This window comes from Salmo salar, chromosome 16 (genome assembly GCF_965601325.2).
Source record: "Salmo salar chromosome 16, fSalSal1, whole genome shotgun sequence".
NCBI lineage: Eukaryota > Metazoa > Chordata > Actinopteri > Salmoniformes > Salmonidae > Salmo > Salmo salar.
This window is the reverse complement of record NC_138306.1, coordinates 57,749,433-57,767,882: the sequence shown is the minus strand read 5'-3', so window position 1 is coordinate 57,767,882 and position 18,450 is coordinate 57,749,433. Positions and strand designations below refer to the sequence as shown.

Sequence of the window (18,450 nt, the reverse complement as noted above, 5' to 3'; positions counted from 1 at the left end):
ACTTATGTAAATGTAATGTCTGTTTTTATTTTTAATACATTTGCACAAATGTCATTACGGGGTATTGTGATGTCATTACGGGGTATTGTGATGTCATTACGGGGTATTGTGATGTCATTATGGGGTATTGTGTGTAGATTGATGAGGGAATAAAACAATTTAATACATTATATAATAAGGCTGTAACTTAACAAAATGTGGAAAAAGTCAAAGGGGTCTGAATACTTTCCGAAAGCACTGTATGTAAGGCATAGGCATTAAGGACAAGTAATAAGGGAGATTACTAAGTGAATGGATGTGTGATTGCCTGAACAAGGGTTTAGCCCCGGTGTGAAAGTTGTGTGAGATGACGTGTTAAGCTGGAAGTTTTCTTATGAGTTCAACAAAGGATTTATTACGGGAAAGGGAAGTAGCAAGACTGGGATGGAGGATCCGTGCTGAGAACGAAAAGGGTCGTGTAGTGTAACGGCAAAAAAAAAATTGGTGGGGGAGGGGGGGGTACTGTGGGAAGTTAGGACATTTCTCAAAACATTGTCCTGGAGCAGGAGAAGGCCAAGGAGAGTGGCCGTCCCCACCTGTTGACATGCAGGTGGACAACCCCTTTTGAAGAGGAGGGGGCTGCTATACATAGGATGAGGAAGAACCAGAAGAGATCTGTCAAATTCTAAACTTGACCACCTAGTCAACCCAAAACTCCCTTATTGACATTTTTTTTAGCTTATCTAACATAGAATTCCATTTTTGGTGGACACTGGGACCGCAGTCTCTGTGTTTAAAATATCTGCCCTGTCTGACCCCCCCATTCAAAGAAAACAATGCATTTATCTGTTGACTCTACTGTAGGAGGATTGTTACTATACTTGGCACCTGAATGATCAACGTGTGGAGGGAAAGAGCTGAGAAAGAAATCCTTCTCTTCCCCGTTGCATGGTAACTGAGAAGTGTCTGAACACCTACATTGTTACTGCTGCTGTTCCCTCGTATGAATAAGACCCTGAATATCAACAGAGATGGGCAAAAAAAACACAACAAAGAGAAAGTTGAGAAAACCAATACAAAAGGAGAAGACTTTGTAGCAACTACTGATGCTGACGGATACTAAGATGAGTCTGTATGAAGTCCCTGGCTCTGTTCTCCGTTGTAGCTTATCAAAAGGTCCTAGAATACAATGGAAAGATGTGGGTGTTTGGATGAAGAAAATGATGATTGGGAAGCCTGAGAAGGAGAGGGAAAGTGGTCAACTACAACAGCAATGTTTTATTCCCCATTCTGGGCTTTCTGCAATGACAACACCAAGAAAATAACCAATTCCCATTGAAACCATACCTGTGGTGGTGTTACAAGATAATTCACACATTGATTGGCTAAAAAGACATAGCTGAAGAACTGTGGGCTAAATCAAAGACCGACATTGGGCGCATGAAAGGAGCTGCGCCAGTTGTGGCCGTTCCTAAAAACAAAAGCAGCCACAGACCTTAACGAAGCTCAGTACCCTCTTAGCGAAGAAGCAGAAAGGGTATCGTTCCCATTCATAGTGCGTTAGTTGAAAGAAGCAGCTCTGGTTCCCTGCCTGAATTCACCCTGTAACACATCAAAAAGTTACCTGTCAGGAAACAATCTCCAGGTATCTCCAGCTAGTTGGTGCCTAGCACTGCTACCACGTTATCTCAGGTATCTTCAGGTAGTTGGTGCCTAGCACTGCTACCATGTTATCCCAAGTATCTCTGGGTAGTTGGTGCCTAGCACTGCTACCACGTTATCCCAGGTAGTTGGTGCCTAGCACTCCTACCACGTTATCCCAGGTAGTTGGTGCCTAGCACTTCTACCATGTTATCCCAAGTATCTCTGGGTAGTTGGTGCCTAGCACTGCTACCACGTTATCCCAGGTAGTTGGTGCCTAGCACTGCTACCATGTTATCCCAGGTAGTTGGTGCCTAGCACTGCTACCATGTTATCCCAGGTATCTCCAGCTAGTTGGTGCCTAGCACTGCTACCATGTTATCCCAGGTATCTCCAGCTAGTTGGTGCCTAGCACTGCTACCATGTTATCCCAGGTATCTCCAGCTAGTTGGTGCCTAGCACTGCTACCATGTTATCCCAGGTATCTTCAGCTAGTTGGTGCCTAGCACTGTTACCACGTTATCCCAGGTGTACCGATGTGTACCCGCATCCATTGAGCTACCAAACCGCGAGAGTTTGGACTTCTGTTTTGAACCCAGAGGATGAGTCCGAGTCATATTTCGCTGTTAATTTAAAAATTTTATAGATTCAGTTATAAAAACGGACTGTTTATTTTTTATTAAAAGTACTGATTGGAGTATTGTTGCTTCTTGCATTGTATACTTGTGCTTACTGTGACCGTCACCCTCATATTGGCCCAGTGGTGTAAAGTACTTCAGTAAAAATACTTTAAAGTACAACTTAAGTTTTTTGTATCGGCACTTTACTATTTAAATTATTTGCCAATTTTTACTCCACTACATTCGTGAAGAAACTAATGTACTTTTTACTCCATACAATCTCCCTGACATCCAAAAGTACTCGTTACATTTTGAGTGCTTAGAAGGACAGGAAAATGGTCCAATTCACACACTTATCAAGAAAACATCCCTTGTCATCCCTACTGCCTCTGATCTGGAGGACTCACTAAACAGAGAACATCCCTGGTCATCCATACTGCCTCTGATCTGGAGGACTCACTAAACAGAGAACATCCCTGGTCATCCCTACTGCCTCTGATCTGGAGGACTCACTAAACAGAGAACGTCCCTGGTCATCCCTACTGCCTCTGATCTGGAGGACTCACTAAACAGAGAACGTCCCTGGTCATCCCTACTGCCTCTGATCTGACGGACTCACTAAACAGAGAACATCCCTGGTCATCCCTACTGCCTCTGATCTGGAGGACTCACTAAACAGAGAACATCCCTGGTCATCCCTACTGCCTCTGATCTGGAGGACTCACTAAACAGAGAACATCCCTGGTCATCCCTACTGCCTCTGATCTGGAGGACTCACTAAACAGAGAACATCCCTGGTCATCCCTACTGCCTCTGATCTGGAGGACTCACTAAACAGAGAACATCCCTGGTCATCCCTACTGCCTCTGATCTGGAGGACTCACTAAACAGAGAACATCCCTGGTCATCCCCACTGCCTCTGATCTGACGGACTCACTAAACAGAGAACATCCCTGGTCATCCCTACTGCCTCTGATCTGGAGGACTCACTAAACAGAGAACATCCCTGGTCATCCCTACTGCATCTGATCTGGAGGACTCACTAAACAGAGAACATCCCTGGACATCCCTACTGCCTCTGATCTGGAGGACTCACTAAACAGAGAACATCCCTGGTCATCCCTACTGCATCTGATCTGGAGGACTCACTAAACAGAGAACATCCCTGGACATCCCTACTGCCTCTGATCTGGAGGACTCACTAAACAGAGAACATCCCTGGTCATCCCTACTGCCTCTGATCTGGAGGACTCACTAAACAGAGAACATCCCTGGTCATCCCTACTGCCTCTGATCTGGAGGACTCACTAAACAGAGAACATCCCTGGTCATCCCTACTGCCTCTGATCTGGAGGACTCACTAAACAGAGAACATCCCTGGTCATCTCTACTGCCTCTGATCTGGAGGACTCACTAAACAGAGAACATCCCTGGTCATCCCCACTGCCTCTGATCTGGATGCTCACTAAACAGAGAACGTCCCTGGTCATCCCCACTGCCTCTGATCTGGGGGACTCACTAAACAGAGAACGTCCCTGGTCATCCCTACTGCCTCTGATCTGACAGACTCACTAAACAGAGAACATCCCTGGTCATCCCTACTGCCTCTGATCTGGAGGACTCACTAAACAGAGAACATCCCTGGTCATCCTACTGCCTCTGATCTGGAGGACTCACTAAACAGAGAACATCCCTGGTCATCCCTACTGCCTCTGATCTGGAGGACTCACTAAACAGAGAACATCCCTGGTCATCCCTACTGCCTCTGATCTGGAGGACTCACTAAACAGAGAACATCCCTGGTCATCCCCACTGCCTCTGATCTGGAGGACTCACTAAACAGAGAACATCCCTGGTCATCCCCACTGCCTCTGATCTGACGGACTCACTAAACAGAGAACATCCCTGGTCATCCCTACTGCCTCTGATCTGGAGGACTCACTAAACAGAGAACATCCCTGGTCATCCCTACTGCCTCTGATCTGGAGGACTCACTAAACAGAGAACATCCCTGGTCATCCCTACTGCCTCTGATCTGGAGGACTCACTAAACAGAGAACATCCCTGGTCATCCCTACTGCCTCTGATCTGGAGGACTCACTAAACAGAGAACATCCCTGGTCATCCCCACTGCCTCTGATCTGGAGGACTCACTAAACAGAGAACATCCCTGGTCATCCCCACTGCCTCTGATCTGACGGACTCACTAAACAGAGAACATCCCTGGTCATCCCTACTGCCTCTGATCTGGAGGACTCACTAAACAGAGAACATCCCTGGTCATCCCTACTGCCTCTGATCTGGAGGACTCACTAAACAGAGAACATCCCTGGTCATCCCTATTGCCTCTGATCTGACGGACTCACTAAATAGAGAACATCCCTGGTCATCCCTACTGCCTCTGATCTGGAGGACTCACTAAACAGAGAACATCCCTGGTCATCCCTACTGCCTCTGATCTGGAGGACTCACTAAACAGAGAACATCCCTGGTCATCCCTACTGCCTCTGATCTGGAGGACTCACTAAACAGAGAACATCCCTGGTCATCCCTACTGCCTCTGATCTGACGGACTCACTAAACAGAGAACATCCCTGGTCATCCCTACTGCCTCTGATCTGGAGGACTCACTAAACAGAGAACATCCCTGGTCATCCCTACTGCCTCTGATCTGGAGGACTCACTAAACAGAGAACATCCCTGGTCATCCCTACTGCCTCTGATCTGACGGACTCACTAAACAGAGAACATCCCTGGTCATCCCTACTGCCTCTGATCTGGAGGACTCACTAAACAGAGAACATCCCTGGTCATCCCTAATGCCTCTGATCTGGAGGACTCACTAAACAGAGAACATCCCTGGTCATCCCTACTGCCTCTGATCTGGAGGACTCACTAAACAGAGAACATCCCTGGTCATCCCTACTGCCTCTGATCTGGAGGACTCACTAAACAGAGAACATCCCTGGTCATCCCTACTGCCTCTGATCTGGAGGACTCACTAAACAGAGAACATCCATGGTCATCCCCACTGCCTCTGATCTGGAGGACTCACTAAACAGAGAACATCCCTGGTCATCCCCACTGCCTCTGATCTGACGGACTCACTAAACAGAGAACATCCCTGGTCATCCCTACTGCCTCTGATCTGGAGGACTCACTAAACAGAGAACATCCCTGGTCATCCCTACTGCCTCTGATCTGGAGGACTCACTAAACAGAGAACATCCCTGGTCATCCCTACTGCCTCTGATCTGACGGACTCACTAAATAGAGAACATCCCTGGTCATCCCTACTGCCTCTGATCTGGAGGACTCACTAAACAGAGAACATCCCTGGTCATCCCTACTGCCTCTGATCTGGAGGACTCACTAAACAGAGAACATCCCTGGTCATCCCTACTGCCTCTGATCTGGAGGACTCACTAAACAGAGAACATCCCTGGTCATCCCTACTGCCTCTGATCTGACGGACTCACTAAACAGAGAACATCCCTGGTCATCCCTACTGCCTCTGATCTGGAGGACTCACTAAACAGAGAACATCCCTGGTCATCCCTACCGCCTCTGATCTGGAGGACTCACTAAACAGAGAACATCCCTGGTCATCCCTACTGCCTCTGATCTGACGGACTCACTAAACAGAGAACATCCCCGGTCATCCCTACTGCCTCTGATCTGGAGGACTCACTAAACAGAGAACATCCCTGGTCATCCCTACTGCCTCTGATCTGGAGGACTCACTAAACAGAGAACATCCCTGGTCGTCCCTACTGCCTCTGATCTGACGGACTCACTAAACAGAGAACATCCCTGGTCATCCCTACTGCCTCTGATCTGGAGGACTCACTAAACAGAGAACATCCCTGGTCATCCCTACTGCCTCTGATCTGGAGGACTCACTAAACACACATGCTTAGTTTGTAAATTATGTCTGAGCGCTGGAGTGTGCCCCAGGCTATCGGTAAATCAAATAAAAAATGAAATTGTACCATCTGGTTTGCTTAATATAAGGAATATGACATTATTTATATATATATATATATATATATATATATATATATATATATATATATATATATATATATATATATATATATATTTATACTAATTTTGATAGTATATTTAAAACCAAATACTTTTAGACTTTTACTCAGTATGTATTTTACTGGGTGACTTTCACTTGAGTCATTTTCTATTAAAGTACAGTATCTTTACTTTTACTCAAGTATGACATTTGGGTTTCTCCACCACTGGTATTGGCTACTAGGTAGATTTTCCTGTTGCCCCGGACACAGTAGTGCTTGGCAAGCTGGAGCGAAAGGCGCTGTTTCCCGTTGGGGTTGATGTTCATGACCTCCCCATTGAGTAGTAGCCTATGTATCAAGGTGACATCTAGGTGGTTGTCAATATTAGTTATTTCTTGTGTAGGATGATATTCTACTTGGAATAAAATCAGGGGGGGGGGGGGGGGGGGGTAGAATTGCCATGTTACCAAAGACACGACTGTGATATCCAGTAGGAAGCACGTAAGTCATGAAGCCCAAAACAAGTCTTGATTGGCCAACTGACTGATCTAGAAATCAGCTCGCGTCATAAATAATCACTCATTACTATTTGTTGATCAGTCAATTAATCACAATTTACCCACGATACATTGCGGGTTGTCATCCTTTCAAACACGGTCAATGCTTTTTGCCCAGGGTCGGTTTAAGAGACTAGATTTTTTTTAAATGGGTATTATTGTATCATGCTAATTAGACTAAAGCGCGGGTGCGTCAATCGACTCCAGCGGGGTTCGCTTTTCTGCTTGAAGGATGAGGGACCTTGTTTTCAAAGCACTCTCAATACCACCACAGTATTTAACATACATGTCTGAATAGCCTCTTTTTGTCCCAATGAAAGTAGTCAATTTACCATCTACTGGGATGTTGTTGAAGTGAAGTGTTTTCTCTGAATGTCTCACAGGGATGGCCACCCTATTCTGTTGATAATCTGTTTATCTTCAGAGCTTGTTACTTGTTAGAGTTTTTATGACAAATTTCCATCTATTCAAATCATGTACACCTGGCTGATCACAGGTGAGCTCAACTCATGTTCCTCAACTAATCAGCAGGCCCAATTCCATTTCCCCCCCCTTTCCACCGTGTGCAAAATTCTGCTTGTTTGTATCGACATCCGTACTGGCCTTCGTGCATTCGGAACCTTTGTTACGTTACAGCCTTATTCTAAAATTGATTAAATTGTTTCCCCCCGCCCCCATGAATCTACACACAATACCCCATAATGACAAAGCAAAAACAGGTTTTTACAATTTTTTCAAATGTATATATATATATATATATATATATATATATATATATATATATATATATATATATATATATATATATATAAAACTGAAATATCACATTTACATAAGTATTCAGACCCTTTACTCAGTACTTTGTTGAAGCACCTTTGGTAGCGATTATAGCCACGAGTCTTCTTGGGTATGATGCTACAAGCTTGGCACACCTGTATTTGGGGAGTTTCTCTCATTCTTCTCTACAGATCCTCTCAAGCTCTGCTGCAAAACTATTTTCAGGACTCTCCAGAGATGTTCGATTGGGTTCAAGTCCGGGCTCTGGCTGGGCCACTCAAGGACATTCAGAGACTTGTCCCGAAGACACTCCTGTGTTGTCTTGGCTGTGTGCTTAGGGTCGTTGTCCTGTTGGAAGGTGAACCTTCGCCCCAGTCTGAGGTCCTGAGTGCCCTGGAGCAGGTTTTCATCAAGGATCTCTCTGTAGTTTGCTCCATTCAGCTTTCCCTCAAACCTGACTAGTCTCCCAGTCCCTGTCGCTGAAAAACATCTCCACAGCATGATGCTGCCACCACCATGCTTCACCGTAGGAATGGTACCCGGTTTCCTCCAGACGTGACGCTTGGCATTCAGGCCAAAGAGTTCAATCTTGGTTTCATCAGACCAGGGAATCTTGTTTCTCATGGTCTGAGTCCTTTAGGTGCCTTTTGGCAAACTCCAAGCGGGCTGTCATGTGCCTTTTACTGAGGAGTGGCTTCCGTCTGGCCACTACCATAAAGGCCTGATTGGTGGAGTGCTGCAGAGATGGTTGTCCTTCTGGAAGGTTCTCCCATCTCCACAGAGGAACTCTGGAGCTCTGTCAGAGTGACCATCGGGTTCTTGGTCACCTCCTTGACAAAGGCACTTCTCCTTCAATTGCTCAGTTTGGCCAGACGGCCGGCTGTAGGAAGAGTCTTGGTGGTTCCAAATTTAAGAATGATGGAGGCCACTTTGTTCTTGGGGACCTTCAATTCTGCAGAAATGTTTTGGTACCCTTCCCCAGATCTGTGCCTCGACACAATCCTGTCTCAGAGCTGAATTCCTTTGACATCATGGCTTGGTTTTTGCTCTGACATGCACTGTCAACTGTGGGACCTTATATAGACAGGTGTGTGGCTTTCCAAATGTCCAATCAACTGAATTGACCACAGATGGCTTTAGGTGAGGCAGGTTTAACTGCCCTGAAGCCCATTCTTGTGGGAAGTTGCTATACATTTACATTTTAGTCATTTAGCAGACACTCTTATCCAGAGCGACTTGCAGTAGTGAATACATTTCATAAAAAAATTTTCCCCCCGTACTGGTCCCCCGTGGGAATCGAACCCACAACCCTGGCGTTGCAAACACCATGCTCTACCAACTGAGCCACACGGGACTACAGACCACCAAGTGCTAACAGTCAGTATCTGGATAATATGTGTGAAATTATTGATAATGTATGTGATATCAACAGAAAGGTATATTTTTTATGTGTCCTAGACATTGAATGGCTTTCATCAAGCTGTCCACTCAAGAAAAAACGTCAAACTGTAACCAGTGCCTGCAAACTGGTTCAGGTTATCAATCAACCTACCAGGGTATTTACAAACAGCACAGGAATGAAATTATCAACATGTATTGATCACATTTTTACTAATGCTGCAGAAATTTGCTTCGAAGCAGCATCCAAATCCATAGGATGTAGTGATCACAATATAGTAGCCATATCTAGGAAAACCAAAGTTCCAAAGGCTGGGCCTAATATAGTGTACAACAGGTCATACAATAAGTTTAGTAGTGATTCATATGTTGATGATGTAAAGAGTATTTGCTGGTCCGTGGTGTGTAATGAGGAGCAACCAGACGCTGCACTGGACACATTTATGAAACTACTTATTCCAGTTACTAGTAAGCACCCATTAAGAAAATGACTGTTAAAAACGGTTAAATCCCCGTGGATTGATGAGGAATGAAAAAATGTTATGGTTGAGAGGGACGAGGCTAAAGGAATGGCAGATAAGTCTGGCTGCACAACCGATTGGGAAACGTACTGCAAATTGAGAAATCATGTGACTAAACTGAATAAAAAGAAGAAACTACACTATGAAACAAAGATAAATGACATAAAGAATGAGAGTAAAAAGCTTTGGAGCACCTTAAATTACCTTTTTGGGAAGAAAGGCAAACTCAGCTGCATCATTCATTGAATCAGATGGTTCATTCATCACAAAACCCACTGATATTACCAACGACTTTAATGATTTTTTTCATTGGCAAGATAAGCAAACTTAGGCATGACATGCCAGCAACAAACGCAGACACTACACATCCAAGTATAACTGACCAAATTATGAGAGACAAGTATTGTAAAATGTAGATTTCCGAAAAGTGAGTGTGGAAGAGGTGAAAATTGTTTGGTCTATCCACAATTACAAGCCACCGGGGTCTGAAAACTTGGATGGAAAATTACTGAGGTTAATAGTGGACGATATTGCCACTCCTATTTGCCATATCTTCAATGTAAGCCTACTAGAAAGTGTGTCTCCTCAGGCCTGGAGGGAAGCTAAAGTCATTCCGCTACCTAAGAATAGTAAAGCCCACTTTACTGGCTCAAATAGCCGACCAATCAGCTTGTTACCAACCCTTAGTAAACTTCTGGAATAAATGGTGTTTGACCAGATACAATGCTATTTTACAGTAAACAAATTGACAACAGACTTTCAGCACGCTTATAGGGAAGGACATTAACACAAATGACTGAGAGAAATTTATGATAAAATGATTGTGGGGGTTGTCTTGTTAGACTTCAGTGCAGCTTTTGACATTATCGATCATTGTCTGCTGCTGGCAAAACATGTGTTATGGCTTTACACCCCCTGCTATAATGTGGATAAAGAGTTACCCGTCTAACAGAACACAGAGGGTGTTCTTTAATGGAAGCCTCTCCAACATAATCCATAGATTCAGGAATTCCCTAGGGCAGCTGTCTATGCCCCTTGGTTTTTTCAATCTTTACTAACGACATGCCACTGGCTGTTGTGTGTCTATGTATGCTGATGACTCAACACTATACACGTCTGTTACTACAGCGAGTGAAATTATTGCAACACTCAACAAAGAGCCGCATAATTTTCCTGCCTTATGATGCCATCTATTTTGTGAAGTGCACCAGTCCTCCTGCTGCAAAGCACCCCCACAACATGATGCTGCCACCCCCGTGCTTCACGGTTGGGATGGTGTTCTTCGGCTTGCAAGCCTCCCCCTTTTTCTTCCAAACATAACGATGTTGATTATGGCCAAACAGTTCCATTTTGGTTTCATCAGACATTTCTACAAAAAGTATGACCGTTGTCCCCATGTGCAGTTGCAAACCGTAGTCTGGCTTTATTATGGCGGTTTTGGAGCAGTGGCTTCTTCCTTGCTGAGCGGCCTTTCAGGTTATGTCGATGTAGGACTCGTTTTACTGTGGATATAGATACTTTTGTACCTGTTTCCTCCAGCATCTTCACAAGGTCCTTTGCTGTTGTTCTGGGATTGATTTGCACTTTTCGCACCAAAGTAAGTTCATCTCTAGGAGACAGAACGCATCTCCTTCCTGAGCGGTTTGACGGCTGCGTTGTCCCATGGTGTTTATACTTACGTACTATTGTTTGTACAGATGACTGTGGTACCTTCAGGTGTTTGGAAATTTCTCCCAAGGATGAACCAGACTTGTGGTCTACAATTTATTTTCTGAGGTCTCTTCTGATTTCTTTTGATTTTCCCATGATGTCAAGCAAAGAGTCAGTTGGAAGGTACATTTCCAACTGACTCAAATTATGTCAATTAGCCTATCAGAAGCTTCTAAAGCCATGACATCATTTTCTATATAAAGGCAGTCAACTTAGTGTATGTAAACTTCTGACCCACTGGAATTGTGATACAGTGAATTATAAGTGAAATAATCTGTATGTAAACAATTGTTGGAAAAATTACTTGTGTCATGCACAAAGTAGATGTCCTAATCGACTTACCAAAACTATAGTTTGTTAACAAGAAATTTGTGGAGTGGTTGACAAACTAGTTTTAATGACTCCAACCTAAGTGTATGTAAATGTCTGGCTTCAACTGTATATAACTTCCTTAATGTTGCTGGACCCCAGGAAGAATAGCTGCTGCCTTGGCAGGAACTAATGGGGATCCATAATAAACCCCAGGAAGAGTAGCTGCTGCCTTGGCAGGAACTAATGGGGATCCATAATAAACCCCAGGAAGAGTAACTGTTGCCTTGGCAGGAACTAATGGGGATCCATAATAAACCCCAGGAAGAGTAGCCGCTGCCTTGACAGGAACTAATGGGGATCCATAATAAACCCCAGGAAGAGTAGCCGCTGCCTTGACAGGAACTAATGGGGATCCATAATAAACCCCCAGGAAGAGTAGCTGCTGCCTTGACAGGAACTAATGGGGATCCATAATAAATACAAATGCTAGTGACCATCCCTCTGGCATGATATAGCCTAGCCGTATTGTATTCAAACAAGTGGACAACAAGAACAGGATTTAAACAAGGTTTATCTACACATCAAAAAGGTGATGTAAATAACATGAGTCACACAAACTCAAAACTGGTTTTAGAAGAAAAAAAAAAGCTGAGAATATTCTCAATCTGAGCAGAAGAATAGTCTTCAGAAGGAGAATATATTCATTCTGGACACTGCTTCTCAAGGACACCGATAAAAATAAAATCAAAACAGGCAGAAACGGGTCATTTCTGACATCAACAAATAGTGGTGCTGTATAGAATAGAGAAAAGGGAAGTGTTGGAAGCTCGTCCAAATGTGAACAAAACAGTAGGGTATCAAGTGCTGGGAGACCTTAGTTGGTTTTTGAGGTGACACTCAAGCACTGCAATACCAATGTGGCAAAATAGGCTAGACAACGAATACATTTCAGGGGCTTCTGTGTAAAACAGATTCAATTAAATTTTGATACCCGAATGATTGTTTACACCAAACTAAAACATCTTCCAAATCCCTCCCTCCCAGCCTCCCTCCCTCCCAGCCTCCATGATGTCTGTGTTAAAGCGTCACTGCTTCTGTTGCAGCGCCTCCTTGCGCGCAGCGTCCTGTAACAGCTGAGTGTCGACCTCATCTGCAGGTAGTTGGACGTACCGCACCACAGAGCCTCGGATGAAACAGTTCTTCACTGATAACTGGTGACAGAAGACAACAGAACAGAACTTCACTGATTACAGAACAGATCTCCACTGATTACAGAACTTCACTGATCTTCACTGATAACTGGTGACAGAAGATAAACGGGTAGCGTTAGAAAAACAGGCTGATTTGATCACTTTAGAGAACAGTCAATAATCCGTTATTGATTTATTTCACAGCATCTGTTCTGAAGATCTTGAGAGGGTGTTTGCGAAGGAAGGAACTGTTGTTGTCGTATTACAGTGCATTTAGTCAACGTCAGAAGCAGAGCTTTAGTTTAGAAAGGGCTGGTTTCCTAGACACAGATTTAAGCCTAGTCCTGGACTATACAGTACATTCTGAAAGTATTCTGACCCCTTCATTTTGTTACAGTTTTATTTGAAAATTGATTCAACCAAAAATGTTCCTCAATCTACACACAACACCCCATAATGACAACGTGAAAATAGGTTGAGAAATGTTTGCAAATTTATATATTAAAAAAACAAAACAGAAATACCTTATTTACACAGTGCATGTCCAAGCCATGAGGTAGAAGAAATTGTCCGTAGAGCACCGAGACAGGATTGTGTCAAGGCACAAATCCGGGGAATGGTACCAAAACATTTCTGCAGCATTGAAGATCCCCAAATACACAGTGGCCTCCATCATTCTTAAATGGAAGAAGTTTGGAACCCCTAAGACTGAGCAATCTGGGGAGAAGGGCCTGGGTCAGGGAGGTCACCAAGAACCTAGGGGTCACTCTGACAGAGCTTCAGAGTTCTTCTCTGGAGATGGGAGAACCTTCCAGAAGGACAACAATCTCTGCAGCACTCCACCAATCAGGTCTTTATGGTACAGTGGCCAGACAAAATGCACCTCAGACCATGAGGAACAAGATTCCCTGGTCTGATGAAACCAAGATTGAACACCTTGGCCTGAATGCCAAGCGTCACGTCTGGAGGAAACCTGGCACCATCCCTACGGTGAAGCATGGTGGTGGCAGCATCATGCTGTGGTGATGTTTTTCAGTGGCAGGGACTTGGGGACTAGTCAGGATCGAGGGAAAGATGAACAGAGCAAAGTACAGAGAGATCCTTAATGAAAACTTGCTCCAGAGCACTCAGGACCTCAGACTGGGGCGAAGGTTCACCTTCCAACAGGACAACGACCCTAAGCACACAGCCAAGACAACGCAGGAGTGGCATCAGGACAAGTCTTTGAATGTCCTTGAGTGGCCCAGCCAGAGCCTGGACTTGAACCCGATCGAACATCTCTGTAGAGACCTGAAAATAGCTGTGCAGCGACGCTCCCCATCCAACCTGACAGAGCTTGAGAGGATCTGTAGAGAAGAATGGGAGAAACTCCCCAAATACAGGTGTGCCAAGCTTGCAGCGCCATACCCAAGAAAATACAAGGCTGTAATCGCTGCCAAAGGTGCTTCAACAAAGTACTGAGTAAAGGGTCTGAATACTTATTTAAATGTGATCTGTTTTAATTTTGAATACATTTGCCAAAAAATAAATACAAAAATAAAAAGCAGTCTTTGCTTTGTCATTATGGGGTATTGTGTGTAGATTGATGAGGGAAAAACAAAACAATTTCATCCGTTTTAGAATAAGGCTGTAACGTAACAAAACGAGGAAAAGGTAAAAGGGGTCTGAATACTTACCGAATGCACTGTAAATAGGGTAAATACAGTATGTCTGGGAAACCAGCCCTATATTGTCCAATGTATGGACAGGACAACTCACCATATGTGGATACTTCTCTGGATCTGTAACACTGATGTCTGTCAGTTTAATGTTCAGGTACTGCAGGAGGAAGAACTACAGTGAGCACAAAAACGTAGGAGCCCGTTTAAAACAGGGATGAATATGTGGTTTGGGTTCATCTTCTATTCTTACCTGATCAACAGAGTGAAGTGTTCCACAGATGCTGAAAATAGACAAAAGATGTGTAACTTGCAAAATCAACATCTGTCATCTTAAGCTTTCAATTGTGAGGTTTTTAGTGCAGGGGGTGTTTCAGGGACTCCATGACAGACAGGTAAGAGACAAGGACATCCCATCCACAACCTAGGTCAAAAAACGGTGAGCTGCAAGGTCCCACTGTTCAATAATAAACAGAAGCAGGGCAGACCAAGGACATAACACAGGGTTCTACAGTTGGACTCGCATATGCGCCTAAGTATTGTTACTGTGCGACCTGGAAGTTTCATTTAGGAGCTCCTAGAAAAATTCTAGCTTTAATACCTTTCACTGTGCCCCTAAATGTCTTTGCCCGAGTCCATATTTTTCTACGTAGGAGAACACGTTCTCCCAAAGCCGTGTGACGTGGGCTGACAGTATGTCACCGGGACTACGAGAATATATGTACACTCACTTCGTCGTTTTTATTTTAATTGCATGTATTATTGATTGATTGTGTATTTTGTATGCTTCTCACGAAATGAATTTCCATGAAAATTGTATAGAGTGTTGTCTGCCTTCGCAGACAAAACTAGTTTACACCCAAAGACTGTTATACTCCTTTACAAAAACAACCCTCAGATGAAGGAAAGTGGATAAGTTAGCCAGCAGATCCCACACCTTGCACAACAGGGTCTGACACTGCAAGAGCAGGCATGATGTTAATTTAAGCAAACGGCCTGTCCGACCCCGTGGTGCAGCAGTAAGCAAGTGTTCAAGCGGGTCTCAGTGTTGTTGTTGTGTTAGACCAGCTATTTCCAGAGGAACAGAAAGAATAGCAGAAGCCCCAACATGCACTTCAAGGAGTCTTCACTCGTTGCCACAGTAACAGTCATAAACCCCCACCTATTTATACAATTTCTCTTCTTAAAATGTGACATTAAACCTAAAAAAAAATACAGCTAAACTTAAATTAAGACCAAAAATAACATTTTGCATTGCCAATTTTGACTGTGGCAACTAGAGGAAACCACTTCAAGGCGCCAGGGGTTCAGGTCTGAAAGCAGTCAATTGCTCCAACATTCTTGCTTTCTGTACTGCAGTTTAACTGACATCAAGCTCAGAAAGACCATTTCCATTGATTGCCTGATTGAAAAGACTGATTCGAAAATTGATAAGACACTTTTGTGCACAGAACATCCATTGAATTATTCAAACAATTGTAACGGAAGCTGATCTTATGGGTATTATAACACCACTATGGGGCTCTATAGATGGTCCATGAATCTCTATTTGAAAATTACTCCAATTATGCTGCAAAACGTTTCTTAAACAGAAGCAAACTGAACAAAAAAAGGGGAGGGACCTAAAAAAAAAATAGAAACTCTGTTTTCTTTCGTTTGATTCTTCAACGGTTTCCTTTATGAATACACCCCAGTTATTTTATACCTCAATGAATGCACTTACAACACATTTCCTCGTTTGCTAAGTTCGCCGTATTATACATTGCAGTCAGTTATTATTTATTTATCTTCATTACCACAGTATACATGAACGACAATTAGGGGGAAAAAAGGCGAAGTAGATCGTACTGATTTATTGGTACATTGAACCATGTCGGGCGCCATAGTTTTAAAACGGTGTTAAAACATCTCACTGAGTTTCCAGATTCTCTCTCGGCCACCGCGGCTGTCCATCTGCTGGAGGCTTCAAGAACCACTCACACTTCACCTAACTACTGTTGTAGCCTATATTTTACATTTTTTTTAAAAGTACTACGTGTTTATTTTTAATCAAGCGATTTTTTTTAGATTTTGTCAAACGAAAAACCGCTATAAAAAAAGTGAAACGCGTTATTATTAAAACAACGACGTCTTATGTGAATACTGTAACTAGATAATACAAACCTCAAGTCATTTTTGAGCTCCACCACCACGTCCTTCCCCACCAGGGACTTGAAAAAGGAGTAGAAAAGCTGCAACACAGAATAAACATTTAACCTTAACTAGTTACAACGTTATGAATCACTGCTACACCGCTAACGTTTAGTAGTCTAGCATTCCTTTGCGCTAACTAGGAGACCAGGGCCGTAACTTCATGATTTTTTTAATGCAACAATTATTTATAGTAACTACATAGTTAGCTAGCTAGCTAAGCTCAAACGTTTGCTAGATGATAAAACGCAAAATCAACGACATGCTCATTCTTCAGACATGCTAACGCTCACTGGCCTGAAACCGGTCGGATATGTTTGACAAATATATAAATGCAGTTTTAACTCTGCGACTTGCTGATAACTACCAACACACTTTGTAACATTGTAAACGACATGAAAACGATTAAAAAATATATAGCAAAGATTATCACCATCTTTTTTCAGTTTTCAGCGCTGCTTCCTCGTCTCAGGTTGATGATGTCACGACGATACCCGTTTGGTCGATTATAAACACGTCATGATTGTGGAAGAAACATTTGTGACGCGCGCTAACATTTTTCATTTAATAAAATCTTATTTTAATCTATTTATTTTATTTTTCTCATTATGTCATAAATTCATCAACCGAGTAGGATAATTAGGCTAATTAAATATACTTTGTATATCTTCTATGCAGTTACTAAAAGAAGGATAAATTATTTTTCTCCAATGCAATGACGTTGCCACTTGATTGTAAATATATTCACACTCGTGCAATACTGTCAACATACCAGCAGGTGGTAGCGTTTCAAATGAAATGTTATTTATCACATGCGCCGAATACAACAAGTGTAGTAGACCTCAGTGAAATGCTGAATACAACAGGTGTAGTAGACCTCACAGTGAAATGCTGAATACAACAGGTGTAGGTAGACCTCACAGTGAAATGCTGAATACAACAGGTGTAGGTAGACCTCACAGTGAAATGCTGAATACAACAGGTGTAGTAGACCTCACAGTGAAATGCTGAATACAACAGGTGTAGGTAGACCTCACAGTGAAATGCTGAATACAACAGGTGTAGTAGACCTCACAGTGAAATGCTGAATACAACAGGTGTAGTAGACCTCACAGTGAAATGCTGAATACAACAGGTGTAGTAGACCTCACAGTGAAATGCTGAATACAACAGGTGTAGTAGACCTCACAGTGAAATGCTGAATACAACAGGTGTAGTAGACCTCACAGTGAAATGCTGAATACAACAGGTGTAGTAGACCTCACAGTGAAATGCTGAATACAACAGGTGTAGTAGACCTCACAGTGAAATGCTGAATACAACAGGTGTAGTAGACCTCACAGTGAAATGCTGAATACAACAGGTGTAGTAGACCTCACAGTGAAATGCTGAATACAACAGGTGTAGTAGACCTCACAGTGAAATGCTGAATACAACAGGTGTAGTAGACCTCACAGTGAAATGCTGAATACAACAGGTGTAGTAGACCTTACAGTGAAATGCTGAATACAACAGGTGTAGTAGACCTTACAGTGAAATGCTGAATACAACAGGTGTAGTAGACCTCACAGTGAAATGCTGAATACAACAGGTGTAGTAGACCTCACAGTGAAATGCTGAATACAACAGGTGTAGTAGACCTCACAGTGAAATGCTGAATACAACAGGTGTAGGTAGACCTTACAGTGAAATGCTGAATACAACAGGTGTAGTAGACCTTACAGTGAAATGCTGAATACAACAGGTGTAGTAGACCTCACAGTGAAATGCTGAATACAACAGGTGTAGTAGACCTCACAGTGAAATGCTGAATACAACAGGTGTAGTAGACCTTCCAGTGAAATGCTGAATACAACAGGTGTAGTCACC

At 43.2% G+C, this 18,450-nt stretch overlaps 1 protein-coding gene across 1 annotated transcript; it reads right to left on the bottom strand.

Annotated features, from left to right (window-relative positions):
* Positions 1 to 12,096: 12,096 nt before the first annotated feature.
* On the bottom strand, positions 12,097 to 16,622 carry lsm2 (LSM2 homolog, U6 small nuclear RNA and mRNA degradation associated; the record flags this gene model as incomplete). The annotated part of the gene is given in 4 exon segments (NM_001146598.1): positions 12,097 to 12,754; positions 14,492 to 14,551; positions 14,645 to 14,675; positions 16,555 to 16,622. Coding segments are annotated over 4 exon segments (285 nt in total), but the record flags the coding sequence as incomplete, so codon positions are not given.
* Between the last annotated feature and the right edge of the window lie 1,828 nt (positions 16,623 to 18,450).